Source organism: Bufo bufo, chromosome 2 (genome assembly GCF_905171765.1).
Source record: "Bufo bufo chromosome 2, aBufBuf1.1, whole genome shotgun sequence".
NCBI lineage: Eukaryota > Metazoa > Chordata > Amphibia > Anura > Bufonidae > Bufo > Bufo bufo.
This window is the reverse complement of record NC_053390.1, coordinates 19,678,879-19,698,555: the sequence shown is the minus strand read 5'-3', so window position 1 is coordinate 19,698,555 and position 19,677 is coordinate 19,678,879. Positions and strand designations below refer to the sequence as shown.

Here is a 19,677-nt window from a genome sequence, read left to right as displayed (position 1 = left end):
CATCCGCCCAGCCGATAAAGGCGGCTCGATAGTTATTCAGGATAAGGAAAGATATGATGCTCAATGCCTCTGTCAACTATCAGACACAAATACATACAAACTTATTACAAGAAACCCCACTGAGGGATTTCAAAAAGAATTGATTTCATTGTGTAACAGAGGTCTGGAAAAAGGCATTTTAACAGATGACGAACATCTTTTTATCCTGAATAACCAACCAAGAATACCAATTTTTTACGGCCTCCCAAAGATCCATAAAAATAAAGTAGACCCACCAGGGAGACCTATAGTTTCGGGTATTGGATCATTAACTGCAAACCTATCCCAATATATCGATATACACTGCTCAAAAAAATAAAGGGAACACAAAAATAACACATCCTAGATCTGAATTAATTAAATATTCTTCTGAAATACTTTGTTCTTTACATAGTTGAATGTGCTGACAACAAAATCACACAAAAATTAAAAATAGAAATCAAAATTTTCAACCCATGGAGGTCTGTATTTGGAGTCACACTCAAAATTAAAGTGGAAAAACACCTTACAGGCTTATCCAACTTTGATGTAATGTCTTTAAGACAAGTCAAAATGAGGCTCAGTAGTGTGTGTGGCCTCCACGTGCCTGTATGACCTCCCTACAACGCCTGTGCATGCTCCTGATGAGGTGGCGGATGGTCTCCTGAGGGATCTCCTCCCAGACCTGGACTAAAGCATCTGCCAACTCCTGGACAGTCTGTGGTGCAACGTGATGTTGGTGGATAGAGCGAGACATGATGTCCCAGATGTGCTCAATTGGATTCAGGTCTGGGGAACGGGCGGGCCAGTCCATAGCATCAATGCCTTCGTCTTGCAGGAACTGCTGACACACTTTAGCCACATGAGGTCTAGCATTGTCTTGCATTAGAAGGAACCCAGGGCCAACCGCACCAGCATATGGTCTCACAAGGGGTCTGAGGATCTCATCTCGGTACCTAATGGCAGTCAGGCTACCTCTGGCGAGCAAATGGAGGGCTGTGCGGCCCTCCAAAGAAATGCCACCCCACACCATTACTAACCCAATGCCAAACCGGTCATGCTGGAGGATGTTGCAGGCAGCAGAACGTTCTCCACGGCGTCTCCAGACTCTGTCACGTCTGTCACATGTGCTCAGTGTGAACCTGCTTTCATCTGTGAAGAGCACAGGGCGCCAGTGGCGAATTTGATAATCTTGGTGTTCTCTGGCAAATGCCAAACGTCCTGCACGGTGTTGGGCTGTAAGCACAACCCCCACCTGTGGATGTCGGGCCCTCATATCACCCTCATGGAGTCTGTTTCTGACTGTTTGAGCAGACACATGCACATTTGTGGCCTGCTGGAGGTCATTTTGCAGGGCTCTGGCAGTGCTCCTCCTGTTCCTCCTTGCACAAAGGCGGAGGTAGCGGTCCTGCTGCTGGGTTGTTGCCCTCCTACGGCCTCCTCCACGTCTCCTGATGTACTGGCCTGTCTCCTGGTAGCGCCTCCATGCTCTGGACACTACGCTGACAGACACAGCAAACCTTCTTGCCACAGCTCGCATTGATGTGCCATCCTGGATAAGCTGCACTACCTGAGCCACTTGTGTGGGTTGTAGACTCCGTCTCATGCTACCACTAGAGTGAAAGCACCGCCAGCATTCAAAAGTGACCAAAACATCAGCCAGGAAGCATAGGAACTGAGAAGTGGTCTGTGATCACCACCTGCAGAACCACTTCTTTATTGGGGGTGTCTTGCTAATTGCCTATAATTTCCACCTGTTGTCTATCCCATTTGCACAACAGCATGTGAAATTGATTGTCACTCAGTGTTGCTTCCTAAGTGGACAGTTTGATTTCACAGAAGTGTGATTGACTTGGAGTTACATTGTGTTGTTTAAGTGTTCCCTTTATTTTTTTGAGCAGTGTACTACTCCAGCCCAAGGTGAAATTAATAGCGTCATACACAAAAGACACGACCCAAATTATTAAAATAGAAAATTTAGACGTTAAATCAAATTGGATAATGGGTACCTTGGACGTACAGTCATTATATACAGTAATCGAACATGAACAAGGGAAAGATGCAATAAAAAAAGAACTTTCTAAGGATAGGACTCTTCCTGATGCACAGGTTGATTTTATCATTGAAGGAATAGATTTTATTCTCAAACACAATTATTTTGATTTTAATGGCCAATTTTATTTACAGACTCAGGGCACTGCCATGGGCACCAGGTTTGCCCCCAGTTATGCCAACCTTTTTATGGCCAATTGGGAGGAGACCACCATTACTCCCAAACTGGGGACAGACCTGGTGCTCTGGCAGAGATACATTGATGATGTATTTTATATTTGGCAATCAGGCCAATCTAATTTGGACCAATTTTTAAGTGATATTAATAATAAAAATTTTAATTTGAGATTTACCTCCACAATAAGCCAAACAAGATTAGAATTTTTGGACCTACAAATCCAAATTGCAGATGATAAAATAAGTTGCAGCACTTTCATTAAACCAACGGCTCGCAATAGTTTCATACTATATAATAGCTGCCATCTTCCAAAATGGCTCTTAAACATACCTCAAGGGCAGTTCAGAAGAATAAAAAGAAATTGCACAGCGGACCAAGAATTTGAGGTTGAGGCAATAAGGATGAAAAAACTGTTTTTAGAGAAACAATATACCCTAAAAATGCTCGATGAAACCCTTGATAGGGTCCGCAATATGGATAGGAAGACCATTTTTGATGATAGCATTTTACCTCAAAAAAGGATAATTGATGACCAGGTGAGGATGATATTGCCATATAATGAACAATATGCAAAAGTCCAAAAAATTATTAGGAAACACTGGCACATGGTCCAGAAAGATAAGACCATTGGGGCCATGATGCCAGAATTTCCGTTAATTTCCTTTACAAAGGCTAATTTGGGCCTGAAGGTAGCCCCATCCATAAAATCTAGGACAAAAAAAGCACAAACAGTACAAAAATGGGCCGATATTAAAGTTTTTTTTAGGTGTGGACAGTGCAATAATTGCAAGTCCACGACCTTTCCAAAAAAGACAATGGAGATAATATCTACTTCAAATGGACATAAACATATGATTAAAGAATTCTTATCCTGCGATTCAAGTGACGTAATCATCGAATGCCCTTGTGGATTACAATATATTGGGAGAACGAAGAGATTATTAAAGAAGAGAATAGCGGAGCATATCGCTAAGATTAAAAAGGGCTTCGATAATCACTCCCTCTCGAGCCATTTTAAAGATAAGGATAATCAGGATCCCTCAGGCCTTAAATTCGCAGCACTTGAAAAGGTACACAAGGATTGGAGGGGAGGGGACCACATTGCCAGGATGTCGAGCAGAGACACAGAAGATTTTCGAATTCGACACACTCCTGCCAATAGGGTTGAACTCCGACTTTGAATTATTTGGCTTTCTGTAGGTTTGTTTTGGGGTGGGTGCCACCGGCTGACTAGGAACCGTACCATATTTAAGGTGGCCGGTCCCTCTTAGCCGATGGCACTCACCCATACCATACGACATTGAATATTGAACATTGAACTTTGAATTTTAAACAATTCGAGCCACAGGAGGATTGACATAAAATTGATCAATGCATTTTTAACCAGCCGTTTACTATATCTTTGATATTTTTGATAGGTTTTTATCTATTTCTCGACGTCATAATATATCAACATGGGGGCATCAATTGATTTTAGACATTTTAGATGTTTTAGTATTTAATACACAATCTTTTAAGATGAATATTGACTATTTATGGAATAACATAGCTTAAAAAGTGATTTACAATAAAAACGCAATGAAAACGCATCAAAAACGCATCAATACCGCATATGCTTTTTTTTGGGATATGATGCGTTTTTTTGGTGGAATGTGATCTATAGAATGTAGTGAGTTTGCACAGTGAAGACCAATGTGGAAGGTATTGATCTTATTAGAGAAAAGAGCATTATTCGATCCAAATTGATTCCATGGTAAAAATCCATTACAGAATTTGAGGACAACCGGATTCATTTCCCATTTTGCAAACTCCCAAATCTCCCTATAAAAAGGAGCAGCATTATGGAGGGGAGGTCAACCACTGAGGAAGGGGCCACTAAGAGCCCCGAAACACGTTTGGTACTGGACCCCCTCATTCAATACAAGGACCACCAACTTCTACAGCTCTGAATTTCTCTGGAGAAAAATTATTGAGGACATATCACATGCATTTGTAGAGCTGTGGACTGTGAAAGAAACTACTGGCGCCAGTAAGTGAAACCTTGTTAAAGTAAAAGGACATCAGCTGTCAAAATTCCTTGAAAACTGCTGAGGCAAGCCGCATATTACTATTCCACAAACAAAATCGATACTCACGTGAATAAAGCAGTAGCGGAGGATCACATCTGGATCACCATGCTGGACGCCGCGGTTTGTCGATTGGATCCGCCTGCAGACATCTGTTTCGTGAGTAAATAACATAACCATAGATGGAATAAGTATTTGCGACTAATATAATCGGCACATAGTCCTATCTCTTGACGTTGCAACTTGGTCCTTATACAGACTAATCTATATACAAAAAATTCGGATAATCTACGATTATATGTAGATGTTGGGACATTGGATCAAATATCTTGAATATAATACCACTCTTTTCATATGATTATTTATACAAAATTTTGGACTTGTGTCTATTGATGCAAAATTTATGGACATCGGATTTAAGGATAACCATTGCGTTTTATTGGAACTCTGTGGTTTTAATAATTAATTGTTTTTATTGTGAAGGGACTATATAGTCTGGCCAGACCTATTTATTGTGTTTATTGATTGTAGTGTCATTATATTTTTAAGTATTATTGTTATTGCTAATTTTATCAGTATTATAACATTTTATTTAATAAAGTACCACATACTCCATATATTGCGAGTGCCCAGCCCTTCTTTTGAAAAATTCTGATTAGGAACACCATTGAGCCGAAGCGCAGCACAAACAGCTGCCGATGACACGCGCGCCGCCGACTCGGAAGTCGTCATCTGACGCACTTCAGGGTATGGCGCACATGCGCGCGAAAAGCCGAGCGCGCCAGCCGGGACCGCAGCAGAGTACCGGCCGCAGAGAGTGGGATTTAGTCAGGATATAGAGGGGCCAGAAGGCCCCCCTCTCCATCTTACTGCGGCAGATGCCGCGCCCCAGCCGAAATTAGGAAAAAAAAGGGCCACAAGGGCCAAGACTTGGCAGCAAGCAAATCAATAAGGTAACAGGCAGCGCCTGAACCTGTCCTAAGTCCACAGGACAGATACAAAAGCACTGGTTGAAGGGCGGGTGTCCCTTTATAGGGGGTGGGTTAATTGTTTAATTGGTAGTAATTGTAATCAATAAAAATTCCACCTGTCCTACCAGTTTCACAAGGGAGAACTCCTCATTTGTGCTGCTGGTTAGGGTGTAAGGGAAAGTGGCAGGACTATGTTCTGCATCTATGTCCCTTTTGATGAACCCCTTCCATGGTGCTGCACATCGAGAGGGTTACACATACATAATATAAAAAATACAAATATGATAAACATGGAGCTATTAACAAGCCGGTACAGAGGGGAGAGGTCCCTGACCAAAAGGGCTTACAATCTACATGGGAAGGAGAAGGACACAGTAGATGAGGGTAAGAGCTGCTCATCGGGCTGTGTGGTGGTACTATGCTCATTGTAGGTGGTAGGCTTTCCTGAAGAGGTGGTTTTCAGGTTGCTTTTAAAGGTTTAGATGTTTGGGGAGGGTCTGATGTACTAGGGTAGCGAGTTCCAGAGTATGGAGGATGTGTGAAGAACAAACAAGAGGATAAGAAAGAATGGGGTCTTGTGAGGATTGGGGATTATGTGTGAAGGTTGCATAAAAAAATCCAGCACTGCCGTTCTTCAAACCAGACATTTTATTTCACAATACACAGGCAGAAAACAATACATGTGTATTGCAAAATGAAGTATCCAGTTTGAAGAGCGACAGTGCTGGATTTTTTATACAATATTTAAGGAGTAGTGTTGGGTGCAAATTTTCGAATAGCGAATATTAATCGCGAATATCGACACTTTGAGAATTCGCCAATGAGAAGGCTGCAATGTCTTTGTCTGAGCTTAGCAACATCCCTAGCAACCAATAGGAAAGTTGCCTACTCCTTTACCATATAATAACCTCCCCAGGCAGCCCTTTTATGCAGTATTTTGCAGATCTAAGAGAGACAGCAGTGTTATTGCTGTGCTCTCTGCTTTCCTGTGTCATTACATTAGATAGTTAGTTAGCTTATATACTGTATATAATACAGATAGTTAGTGGGAGATAGTCAGTGTAGGTTAGACAGTGATATAGTGGAGCTGATTTGTATGAACAGCAGAACCTACATGCTACATACATAGTGCTGTGATGTCACAAGTTCACAATACTTAGTGCACCAATCACTAATAAGTAGTCAGACCTGTTAAAAAGTGAAGTTGTACGTATTGCGCCAAAATATTTGCATCATTAGTGCCAATTTCGCAATCGCGGATATATCTGAGCACTCTATCTGCATATAAAGCTATTGTAATGTTCTGCCATGCCAACCATTTTCCTCAGTCTCAGGAAACTTCTAGCAGCTTGAAAAATGTAGCTATAGTGACCCACGCCTGTATTTCGAGCACATTACACGAATATTACATTGACGATTTTTCGCGATCAAGAAAATAATCTCGAATTCGCGAATATATGACGAATATTCTACTAAATATTCGCAAAATATCGCGAATTCGAATATTGCCCCTGCCGCTCATCACTATTAAGGAGTCCCAACTCACCATGACACGCCGCTCTAAAGAAACGTTAATTTCACCTTGGACTGTTGGAGCTGGTAAGGGGGGGGGGGAGTACCCCTATTCTTTTTGTCTTTACGTGTGGAGATGTATTAGAAAAGCAGGTGGGAGATATAAGGAGGGGACAGATTGTGGACGGCCTTATATGTAGTGGTTAGTATTCTAAACTGAATTCACTGGACAATGTGGTAAACCTAATTTTCCACTTCTTTGCCCAAGCCTCCAATCTATCCAGATCCATCTGAGGCAGTATGAGTGAGCTGGATACAGTACCTACAGAATTCAGCATCTGCCTCCATTCATGTTTTGCAGGTAATAAAGATGGAGTTAGGATACATATGAAACACATATATGAGCATCACTTGGTCACTGAAGTCATGTTGGCATTATTCAGGGGTTAATTAACAGATGTGACATCACAAGCGATTCCCACCACCGATATATCACTCAGCTCCAGTATATAGATAGGTTTACCATTAAACCACAGGAATGTACATACAGGGAGTGCAGAATTATTAGGCAAATGAGTATTTTGACCACATCATCCTCTTTATGCATGTTGTCTTACTCCAAGCTGTATAGGCTCGAAAGCCTACTACCAATTAAGCATATTAGGTGATGTGCATCTCTGTAATGAGAAGGGGTGTGGTCTAATGACATCAACACCCTATATCAGGTGTGCATAATTATTAGGCAACTTCCTTTCCTTTGGCAAAATGGGTCAAAAGAAGGACTTGACAGGCTCAGAAAAGTCAAAAATAGTGAGATATCTTGCAGAGGGATGCAGCACTCTTAAAATTGCAAAGCTTCTGAAGCGTGATCATCGAACAATCAAGCGTTTCATTCAAAATAGTCAACAGGGTCGCAAGAAGCGTGTGGAAAAACCAAGGCGCAAAATAACTGCCCATGAACTGAGAAAAGTCAAGCGTGCAGCTGCCAAGATGCCACTTGCCACCAGTTTGGCCATATTTCAGAGCTGCAACATCACTGGAGTGCCCAAAAGCACAAGGTGTGCAATACTCAGAGACATGGCCAAGGTAAGAAAGGCTGAAAGACGACCACCACTGAACAAGACACACAAGCTGAAACGTCAAGACTGGGCCAAGAAATATCTCAAGACTGATTTTTCTAAGGTTTTATGGACTGATGAAATGAGAGTGAGTCTTGATGGGCCAGATGGATGGGCCCGTGGCTGGATTGGTAAAGGGCAGAGAGCTCCAGGCCGACTCAGACGCCAGCAAGGTGGAGGTGGAGTACTGGTTTGGGCTGGTATCATCAAAGATGAGCTTGTGGGGCCTTTTCGGGTTGAGGATGGAGTCAAGCTCAACTCCCAGTCCTACTGCCAGTTTCTGGAAGACACCTTCTTCAAGCAGTGGTACAGGAAGAAGTCTGCATCCTTCAAGAAAAACATGATTTTCATGCAGGACAATGCTCCATCACACGCGTCCAAGTACTCCACAGCGTGGCTGGCAAGAAAGGGTATAAAAGAAGAAAATCTAATGACATGACCTCCTTGTTCACCTGATCTGAACCCCATTGAGAACCTGTGGTCCATCATCAAATGTGAGATTTACAAGGAGGGAAAACAGTACACCTCTCTGAACAGTGTCTGGGAGGCTGTGGTTGCTACTGCACGCAATGTTGATGGTGAACAGATCAAAACACTGACAGAATCCATGGATGGCAGGCTTTTGAGTGTCCTTGCAAAGAAAGGTGGCTATATTGGTCACTGATTTGTTTTTTGAATGTCAGAAATGTATATTTGTGAATGTTGAGATGTTATATTGGTTTCACTGGTAAAAATAAATAATTGAAATGGGTATATATTTGTTTTTTGTTAAGTTGCCTAATAATTATGCACAGTAATAGTCACCTGCACACACAGATATCCCCCTAAAATAGCTAAAACTAAAAACAAACTAAAAACTACTTCCAAAAATATTCAGCTTTGATATTAATGAGTTTTTTGGGTTCATTGAGAACATGGTTGTTGTTCAATAATAAAATTAATCCTCAAAAATACAACTTGCCTAATAATTCTGCACTCCCTGTATGGAGTTAATCATCACAGATCACCCGGTCAGATAAATCAGTGATATAGTCATCATGCCACCAATATCACTCTTTCCGCACAGGAGGGTTAGTCTGTAGGAGCAATGAAGGTCACAGCGCTAGGAGAAAGTATAATATGAGCAAAAAGACAATGTCTGTCAGTGACAATGGTGACGCTGTCGTGGAGCAAATAGAAGAGTTTATTTTATCTGTAAAAGTTTGAATGAAGATGAAATATTAATATGTCCCCATACATTATAAAACTATTACATGGAGCGTCGTTACTTCTCCACGTCACTCTGGACTCTCCCGCAGTGTGAGTGAAGGTGTGAATACAGTGATGAGAAGCAAGGTTCATGGGGGCAGTTCATCTTCACTGCTCTGCAAGTAAACAAGGCTCTTCTTCTCTTCCAAGAAATATAATGTAGTTGTTTGGCTGATCCAGGATAATTCCACCCAGAACATAAATATTCTTATTGGCTTTTAAGCTGGAGATGCACGGTGACATCAGATGATATGTTGCATTATGACACTACATAGAATGACTGTCAATGGGTTCACAATGTGACACACTACATGTCATGACAGTCACATCAATTTCAACACTTGGATTCTTCTTGGTTGCAGGTCATATGTGACTTTTCCATGATAGAACACAATGCAAGTCATGGTCAACTACAACTTGTGCAGTTTGGCAGGTATTTCTACTGCCAAATCTCAGCTCTAAAATAGCTGCATGACAGCAAGTTGCAGACACGTTTTGAGACTGTTCTGAGACTCGCAGCATGTGATACTTGTTGCCATACAGCCCGAAACTTAACTTATGTGAATAAGATGGACTTAAAATGCGATTTTGCTCTTATCGCATTTGCCAAATCTAAAAAACAATATAGTTTCTCTTGATCTGCTAAGTTTAGGAATTTTTGTTCCTTCTTACAAAACATTAAAAAAAATATCAAAATGGCTTCTCTCCTGTGTGATTTTTCTGATGTCTAACAAGACATGATTTATGTGTAAAACATTTCCCACATTCTGAACACGAATATGGTTTCTCTCCTGTGTGAATTCTCTTATGCTGAATAAGATTTGATGTTTTTGTAAAACATTTCCCACATTCTGAACATGAATATGGGTTCTCTCCTGTGTGACTTCTCTCATGTGTAACAAGATATTGTCTATTTGTAAAACATTTAACACATTGTGAACAGGAATATGGCTTCTCGCCTGTGTGACTTCTCTCATGTGTAACAAGATATTGTCTCTTTGTAAAACATTTCCCACATTCTGAACATGAATATGGCTTCTCTCCTGTGTGACTTCTCTCATGTATAACAAGATCTGTTTTTTGTGTAAAACATTTCCCACATTCTGAACATGAATATGGCTTCGCTCCTGTGTGACTAGTCCTATGTCTAACAAGATTTGATTTATCTGTAAAACATTTCCCACATTCTGAACACGAATATGGTTTCTCTCCTGTGTGAATTCTCTTATGCTGAATAAGATATGAATTTCTTGTAAAAAATTTCCCACATTCTGAACAGGAATATGGCTTCTCTCCTGTGTGACTTCTCTCATGTGTAACAAGATATTGTCTCTTTGTAAAACATTTCCCACATTCTGAACATGAATATGGCTTCTCTCCTGTGTGAACTCTCTCATGTCTATCAAGATCTGTTTTTTTTGTAAAACATTTCCCACATTCTGAACATGAATATGGCTTCTCTCCTGTGTGACTAGTCCTATGTCTAACAAGATTTGATTTATCTGTAAAACATTTACCACATTCTGAACACGAATATGGTTTCTCTCCTGTGTGAATTCTCTTATGTTGAATAAGATATGATGTTTTTGTAAAACATTTTCCACATTCTAAACAGGAGTATAGCTGCTCTGCTGTGTGAATTCTTCTGTGTGTAGAAAGTCTTGATTCTTCTATAAACTGTTTACCACCCTGAAACTTTTTATCCCCTTTCTGACCTGTATTTTTGGTAACAATCTGTAATTGGTCAGGGGAAGGTCCCTCATGATGAGGGGGATTATATAATAGATCTGTACTTTGAAGTCCTGGGTGTACACTAAGGGTAATGAGGTTTTCTCCTGAGGAGCGCTGCATGATATCTTCAGCTTCTTCTTTATAATTTAGTGATAATACAGCTTTGCCCTTAATATTTTTACTGGAATGCTCTGTGGGAAAAAAAAAAAAAAAAACATTAGAATTTGTGATTATTTTTCAAACTATTCAGTGGACAAACCTAGAACATTACTATTAGGCTGTAATTGGATATATGGTATAAACGTATAAACCAGCTCTGCCTCTAATGCCACCAGATGTAAAGTAGCTATCCTATAAGTTAATGTCCGACTTTTTAAACAGGTCTTGAGGCGTGACTTGGATAATGATTATGTCAGCATCATTAATGGTCCTTTTAGTGTACCTGCTGCTGAAAAACTCACACTGCTCAGTAAAAGATGCAGTTTCCCTGGTTCTGGTGTGAGAGATCCACCTTCCTCCAGCAGCAGGTTCAGTGTGTGATTACACCTCCTAATTCCTTCTGCTGTTATTTTACTGCAGCCTGGACTAAGCTTGTATGAGACAGCAGCAGCGGGGGAGGAGGTACACTGAAAGAAGCATGTTACTTAAGGAACAGATGGATGCTGGGAAGGTACAGAAACGAAAATGGAAAATCGCTATGACCTCAAAGGGCTAAGAATCTGATCATCTGAGAATCTGATCATGACCACATCTATATTTAGAAAAATAGCTTTACCATGAGGTAAAGCACACATCTCAGTCTTAAATCACGGACATGACAATTCGGTCTATATAGCCTAATGGCCGCACAGACACCAGATCTCAGGTTTATAGACCTCTTCAGGATGCAGTGGAATAGACAGAGTGAGGTCATCAATCAGAACCTATAATAAAGGTTTCCTGCACTTTGTTGGGTCAATTACACTAAGAATTCAAGATGTTCTAAGGGGAACGAGGGTCCTATCAAGAATTAAGAAGGTGGAGCTAATGAAGTGTCCTGTGAGTGCAGGTAATCATCACTGAGAAGTCTGTGGTCTGTACAATAATCACATGTGACATCGGAGCTTCCTAATAATCATGGAGACTAGAGTGCACCGAAAGGAAGCCAAACACAGAACAATGGCTGTCTCGGAAGCAATGTTTGGTAGTTGTCCTGGAAACCTAACGTGTGACGTCACACCTAATGCTACGGAAGCTTCTCTGGTCCACAATACCTCAGACGCGTTTCGGATTAATCGTATTCCTTCCTCAGGGATAGCTATGGAGAACGCTTCACTGGTTTATAAGCTTCTTGGTTTCCATGGGAACAGTCATTTGTTTATAAGGCCGCGCTGAAGCAGAGAGAAACACTGTGATGTTTGTAAGGGAGGGTTTGCCCGTAAGTAATCGCTCCTACATGGTTTCTTTATATATTCATTATTATTTGTTCCCTATTGGCAGTCTATAATATATTAAGTTGTCACTACTGAGTATTGGTTATATCTTATTTTTATTTATTATTTTTTATATTTTATATATATTTTTATTTTTATTTTACCTCCGTTTTGATGGCTATGTTTCTGTCCTATTTCATCTTAGAGGCCCATGGTACACTAAGTTGTAGTTTGCCGGGATTTGTAGATTATAGGAAGGCAAATAATTCTATTTCTTGGTTGAGGCCAATTGGAGCCAAGGTGTTTAAGTTATAGATCCATTCGCTCTCCTCTGGGGGTCCTGCCTAATTTGTTCTACTCCTCCAAAAAAAGAGCCTTCGAATTTGACCTTATGCTTGTCACTATAGTGGCGTGACAGTGGGTGGCCTACAAATTTTTTATTGATGTTTTTTATATGCTCCCATATCCTGATTTTAAGTTCACGCTTTGTCCTTCCTATGTAGATCTTCCCACATGGACATCTTATATGGTAGATGACCCCCTTCGAGTGGCAAGTTAAATGGTTTTTAATCCTATATGTACACTGCTCAAAAAAATAAAGGGAACACAAAAATAACACATCCTAGATCTGAATTAATTAAATATTCTTCTGAAATACTTTGTTCTTTACATAGTTGAATGTGCTGACAACAAAATCACAAAAAAAAAATAAAAATGGAAATCAAATTTTTTAACCCATGGAGGTCTGTATTTGGAGTCACACTCAAAATTAAAGTGGAAAAACACACTACAGGCTGATCCAACTTTGATGTAATGTCCTTAAAACAAGTCAAAATGAGGCTCAGTAGTGTGTGTGGCCTCCACGTGCCTGTATGACCTCCCTACAACGCCTGTGCATGCTCCTGATGAGGTGGCGGACGGTCTCCTGAGGGATCTCCTCCCAGACCTGGACTAAAGCATCTGCCAACTCCTGGACAGTCTGTGGTGCAACGTGACGTTGGTGGATAGAGCAAGACATGATGTCCCAGATGTCCTCAATTGGATTCAGGTCTGGGGAACGGGCGGGCCAGTCCATAGCATCAATGCCTTCATCTTGCAGGAACTGCTGACACACTCCAGCCACATGAGGTCTAGCATTGTCTTGCATTAGGAGGAACCCAGGGCCAACCGCACCAGCATATGGTCTCACAAAGGGTCTGAGGATCTCATCTCGGTACCTAATGGCAGTCAGGCTACCTCTGGCGAGCACATGGAGGGCTGTGCGGCCCTCCAAAGAAATGCCACCCCACACCATTACTGACCCAATGCCAAACCGGTCATGCTGGAGGATGTTGCAGGCAGCAGAACGTTCTCCACGGCGTCTCCAGACTCTGTCACGTCTGTCACATGTGCTCAGTGTGAACCTGCTTTCATCTGTGAAGAGCACAGGGCGCCAGTGGCGAATTTTCCAAACGTCCTGCACGGTGTTGGGCTGTAAGTACAACCCCCACCTGTGGATGTTGGGCCCTCATATCACCCTCATGGAGTCTGTTTCTGACCGTTTGAGCAGACACATGCACATTTGTGGCCTGCTGGAGGTCATTTTACAGGGCTCTGGCAGTGCTCCTCCTGTTCCTCCTTGCAAAAAGGCGGAGGTAGCGGTCCTGCTGCTGGGTTGTTGCCCTCCTGCGGCCTCCTCCACGTCTCCTGATGTACTGGCCTGTCTCCTGGTAGCGCCTCCATGCTCTGGACACTACGCTGACAGACACAGCAAACTTTCTTGCCACAGCTCGCATTGATGTGCCATCCTGGATAAGCTGCACTACCTGAGCCACTTGTGTGGGTTGTAGACTCCGTCTCATGCTACCACTAGAGTGAAAGCGCCGCCAGCATTCAAAAGTGACCAAAACATCAGCCAGGAAGCATAGGAACTGAGAAGTGTCTGTGGTCACCACCTGCAGAACCACTCCTTTATTGGGGGTGTCTTGCTAATTGCCTATAATTTCCACCTGTTGTCTATCCCATTTGCACAACAGCATGTGAAATTGATTGTCACTCAGTGTTGCTTCCTAAGTGGAAAGTTTGATTTCACAGAAGTGTGATTGACTTGAGTTACATTGTGTTGTTTAAGTGTTCCCTTTATTTTTTTGAGCAGTGTATTATTGTCAGTGGTGATTTCTTTAATAATTTCTTTTTGTCTTGAGGCTAGACAAGCCTTACACGTTCTGCATGGAAAAAATCCCTGTTTATCTTCAGGTACACTCAGTTTCTTCCTATTTCCATCCTTATTAGTTCTGATAGATGGAGCTATCATATTCCCCAAGTTTTTGGACTTCCTGAAGATGAATTTAGGTGCCATGGGTAATTTCTCCCCAATGATTTTGTCATGTTTAAGAATATCCCAGTGTTTTTTTATAATTTGTCTGAATTGGAATATTTTTCCATGGTACTGAGTGATTATCGGTATGTTGAAATCAGGATTTTCTTGTGTTTTGTTATATACATTCTTCTTGCTAGTCTCTTTATTCTTTTGTATGAGTGATTTTCGCTCTATCTTTAGAACCTCCTGTTTAATTTTATCTAATTCAATGACATTATATCCCTTTTCCTCAAATTTTTTACTTAGATTGTCTGCCTCCTGTTCAAATTGTTCGCTTAGTGTACAATTCCTTCTCAGGCGAATATATTGGCTGCGTGGGATGTTAGTAAGCCAGACCGGAAGGTGACAACTGTCCAGGGAGATAAAACTGTTGCTGTCTGTAGGCTTGGAGTATGTCTGAGTTACTATTTTATTTCTTTGAATTTTGATCATTAGGTCTAGGAAGTTTACTTCTTGAGTGCTATAGGTGGGCATGAATTGCAAATAAAATTCATTTTTATTAATAATCTTTAAAAACTTTTTTAGTGACGGTTCACCCCCTTTCCATATAAAAACAATATCATCAATAAATCTCCGCCAGAGGACCAGATCCGCGCGGAGTGTGCCACCGGGGAAGATGGTGGACAAATCATTGAGCAGGCACCACGGCTAAATGCGAGGGGGGGGGTCCCGTGACTCCCCCGTGTCGGCGATCGCCGCAAACCGCAGGTCAATTCAGACCTGCAGTTTGCAGCTTTTACCTGGTGCGGCGGTGCCATCGGGTCCCCATGGGGCTGTGGGAGGGGAGCCGATGGCATGGAAGGCAGCGTGATGCCTAAGGAAGGCAGCGCAATGCCTTCCGGTGACGATCCTGTGAGATCCAGCCCCCTGAATCTCACAGGCCGGAAGCTGTATGAGTAATACACACTGTATTACTCATACAGACAATGCATTCCAATACAGAAGTATTGGAATGCATTGTAAAGGATTAGACCCCCAAAAGTTCAAGTCCCAAAGTGGGACAAAAAATAAAGTGAAAAAAAAAGTTGAAAAAAATAACGTTTTCCCCCCAAAAAATTAAAAGTTTCAAGTAAAAATAAACAAAAACGTCATTTTCCAAAAATAAACAAAAACATCATTTTCCCCAAATAAAGTAAAAAAAAATTGGTAAAAATTAGGGGGGAAAAAAAGTATACATATTAGGTATCGCAAGCGATCAAAAAGGCGTTTGCCCACCAAAATAGTACCAATCTAACCGTCACCTCATCCCGCAAAAAATGAGCCCCTACCGGAGACAATCGGCCAAAAAATAAAAAAAAATATGACTCAGAATATGTAGACACTAAAACATCTTTTTTTTTTTTTGTTTTAAAAAAGCTGTTATTGTGTAAAACTTACATAAATAAATAAAAAAGTATACATATTTGGTATCGCCGCGTTCGTATCGACCGGCTCTATAAAAATGTCACATGACCTAACCCCTCAGATGAACACCGTAAAAAATAAAACCTGTGCTAAATAAACCATTTTTTGGCACCTTACATCACAAAAAGTGTAATAGCAAGCGATCAAAAAGTCACACGCACCCCAAAATAGTGCCAATAAAACGGTCATCTCATCCCGCAAAAATCATACCCTACCCAAGGTAATCGCCCAAAAACTAAAAAAATTATGGCTCTCAGACTATGGAAACACTAAAACGTGATATTTTTTGCTTCAAAAAAGAAATCATTGTGTAAAACTTACATAAATAAAAAAAAGTATACATATTAGGTATCGCCGCGTCCGTGACAACCTGGTCTATAAAAATATCACATGATCTAACCTGTCAGATGAATGTTGTAAATAACAAAAAATAAAAACTGTGCCAAAACAGCTATTTCTTGTTATCTTGCCTCACAAAAAGTGTAATATAGAGCAACCAAAAATCATATGTACCCTAAACTAGTACCAACAATACTGCCACCCTATCCCGTAGTTTCTAAAATGGGGCCACTTTTTTGGAGTTTCTACTCTAGGGGTGCATCAGAGGGGCTTCAAATGGGACATGGTGTAAAAAAAAAACAGTCCAGCAAAATCTGCCTTCCAAAAACCATATGGCATTCCTTTCCTTCTGCACCCTGCCGTGTGCCCGTACAGCTGTTTACGACCACATATGGGGTGTTTCTGTAAACTACAGAATCAGGGCCATAAATATTGAGTTTTGTTTGGCTGTTAACCCTTACTTTGTTACTGGGAAAAATGGATTAAAATGGAAAATTTGCCAAAAAATTGAAATTCTGAAATGTCATCTCCAATTGCCAATAACTCTTGTGGGACACCTAAAAGGTTAACGACGTTTGTAAAATCTGTTTTGAATACCTTGAGGAGTGTAGTTTCTTAGATGGGGTCACTTTTATGGAGTTTCTACTCATGGGGTGCATCAGGGGGGCTTCAAATGGGACATGGTGTCAAAAAAAACAGTCCAGCAAAATCTGCCTTCCAAAAACCATATGGCATTCCTTTCCTTCTGCGCCCTGCCGTGTGCCCATACAGTAGTTTACCACCACCAATTTTTGGTAAATTTGGTATTTTTTTATAAATAAAAATGATTTTTTTTAACTTCATTTTACCAGTGTCATGAAGTACAATATGTGATGAAAAAACTATCTCAGAATGGCTTGGATAAGTCAAAGTGTTTTAAAGTTATCACCACTTAAAGTGACCCTGCTCAGATTTGCAAAAAAATGGACAAGTCCGTAAGGTGAAATAGGGCCGAGTCCTTAAGGGGTTAAAGGTCTGGCACGCGCAGAGCGCAAAACCGGATCCGTTTTGCCGGAACACTTGGGGCCAGATCCGGCATTAATGCATTTCAATGGAAAATAATGCAAGGCAAGCGTTCTGGAATTTTGGACAGAGAAATTACTGGAGCATGCTGCGGAATTTTTTCTGTCCAAAAACCGTACAGTGACTGAACGGAAGACATCCTGATGCATCCTGAACGGATTGCTCTCCATTCAGAATGCATTAGGATAAAACTGGTCAGTTATATTCCGGTATTGAGCTCCTAGGACGGAACTCAATACCAGAAAATATTAACGCAAGTGTGAAAAGTACCCTAAATTACGCTTTTTGATCACTTGTTATTAAGTTTTTTCGGTGGCAACTAAATTTGCAATTCTATCATTTATTTATTTACGGCGTTCACCGTAGGTGATAATTTACAGGATATTTATGTAGTCCGGGTCGTCACGGACGCGGCAGTACCAAACATACAGGGGAGATTATCTTTTGCAATCTTTTTAAATTAAAATGCGTATTTTCAATGGAAAAAAGCCTATTTTTTTACTGTAATTTTTTAAATTTAATAAATGTTTTTTTTTTTCCCACTTAATAGTCCCACAAGGGGACTATAACAGACGCGGTGACGTCACCGTCATGTGATCAGTGCAGGGGGCGGGGCTCAGCAGTGGAGAGAGGGGGTGGTGAAGGACCTGGGGAGAACTCACCGTCATGTGATCAATGCAGGGGGCGGGGCTCAGCAGCAGAGATAGGGTAGATGCTAGAATGGAGTGTTAGAAGGATGTTTGTGACGTCACTGGTCACATTGTCAGAGCAATGTTATGATGTACAAGGAGATACTGTACAACAATGCAAGCTTTTCTATTTTCTAAAGCTCAGATGTTACATAACTGTGATAGGACAATGGTAATGCTTTATGTCATTGTTTCCATTTCACACTAGACCACTTTTGATATATGTAATCAATAAAAAAAATATTGAAAGAAAGAAAACCCCCCTTCATCACTGCGCCCCTGTTTATAATTTTTAAAGATTCTCTAGGTACTGGTACAGTGCCAAGTAGGGTGGCCACTGGCTTCACCCTAGAAAGCCGGACCTCACCGACCACGCCCCAAACCACGCCCACAATACCCAATCACGCCTCCAAGCCACATGAAGCCACGCCCATGCATCCGTGAAGCCACGCCCCCACCGCTAGCCTTAAAATACGGGGGAGGAATGGGAAGAACTTTGTGAATTGAAGGTGAGCGGGGGCAGCCCGGGGCGCTTCTCCCCCCTCAGTCGGCCACAGGGAGCAATGTCTGTGGCTCTAGTGACTGACTGGGGGTGAGAGCAGCCTCATTCCGTTGCTGCAGCTCACGCTCAGACAGCACAATGCTACTGTCTGAGCGTGAGCTACTGAAAGGATGGACACCCCTGTGTCCGTCCAGGCCCTGCGCCGGACGGAGGACAGGGAGCCTGAAAACCGGACTGTCCGGCCTAAAACCGGACGTCTGGGCACCCTAGTGCCAAGTGATTGGCACAAGGCAAATGTGATGCCCATATTCCAAAAAAAAGGATCTAGGTCCTCCACAGGTAATTATAGACCAGTTAGTGTAACTTCTGTTGTGGGAAACATGTTTGAAGGACTCTTAAGGGACTATATACAGGAGAATGTGACTGTAAATAATACTATAAGTGACAACCAGCATGGGTTTACCAAGGACAGAAGTTGTCAGACTGACCTGATCTGTTAGATGAGTAGAAGCGTGGACAGAGGGGCGGCTGTGGACGTTGTGTTTCTGGATTTTGCAAAGGCTTTTGATCCTGTCCCTCATAGTACACTACTTAGTTATCAAAAAAATGAGAAGAAATAACATAGACATACATAAACGCAGTGTCGGACTGGGGCGCCTGGGGCCCACCCTAGAGCTGGAGATAGAACGTCTTCATTTTTCAGTCTCGCACACATGAATGTATGCATTTTATCCCACAATACAGTAACAGTATGCTAAACAGAACCGTATGTGCACTGCACTATATCAAATAGTTTCTCTTTAACCGCCTCCGGACCGCCTAACGCACGGATGCGTCCTGGAGGCGGTCGATTCATTCCTCCTGGACGAGATTTCCTGTGAAAGCGCGCACACAGGATCGGAAGGTAAGCGAGTGGATCTCCAGCCTGCCAGCGGTGATCGTTCGCTGGCAGGCTGTAGATGCGATTTTTTTAACCCCTAACAGGTATATTAGACGCTGTTTTGATAACAGCGTCT

General features: G+C 41.7%; 2 protein-coding genes across 2 annotated transcripts in view; one reads left to right on the top strand and one right to left on the bottom strand.

Moving 5' to 3' along the window:
- Positions 1 to 11,084, bottom strand: part of LOC120991123 (zinc finger protein 850-like) — a 465,109-nt gene extending 454,025 nt beyond the window's left edge. Inside the window, exon 1 of the mRNA XM_040420014.1 lies at positions 9,889 to 11,084. Within this exon, the coding sequence (XP_040275948.1) occupies positions 9,889 to 11,014 (1,126 nt within the window). The 5' untranslated portion in view covers positions 11,015 to 11,084. The remainder of the gene's footprint in view (positions 1 to 9,888) is intronic.
- Positions 1 to 19,677, top strand: part of LOC120991121 — a 496,450-nt gene that overhangs the window by 286,437 nt on the left and 190,336 nt on the right. The window lies entirely within an intron of this gene.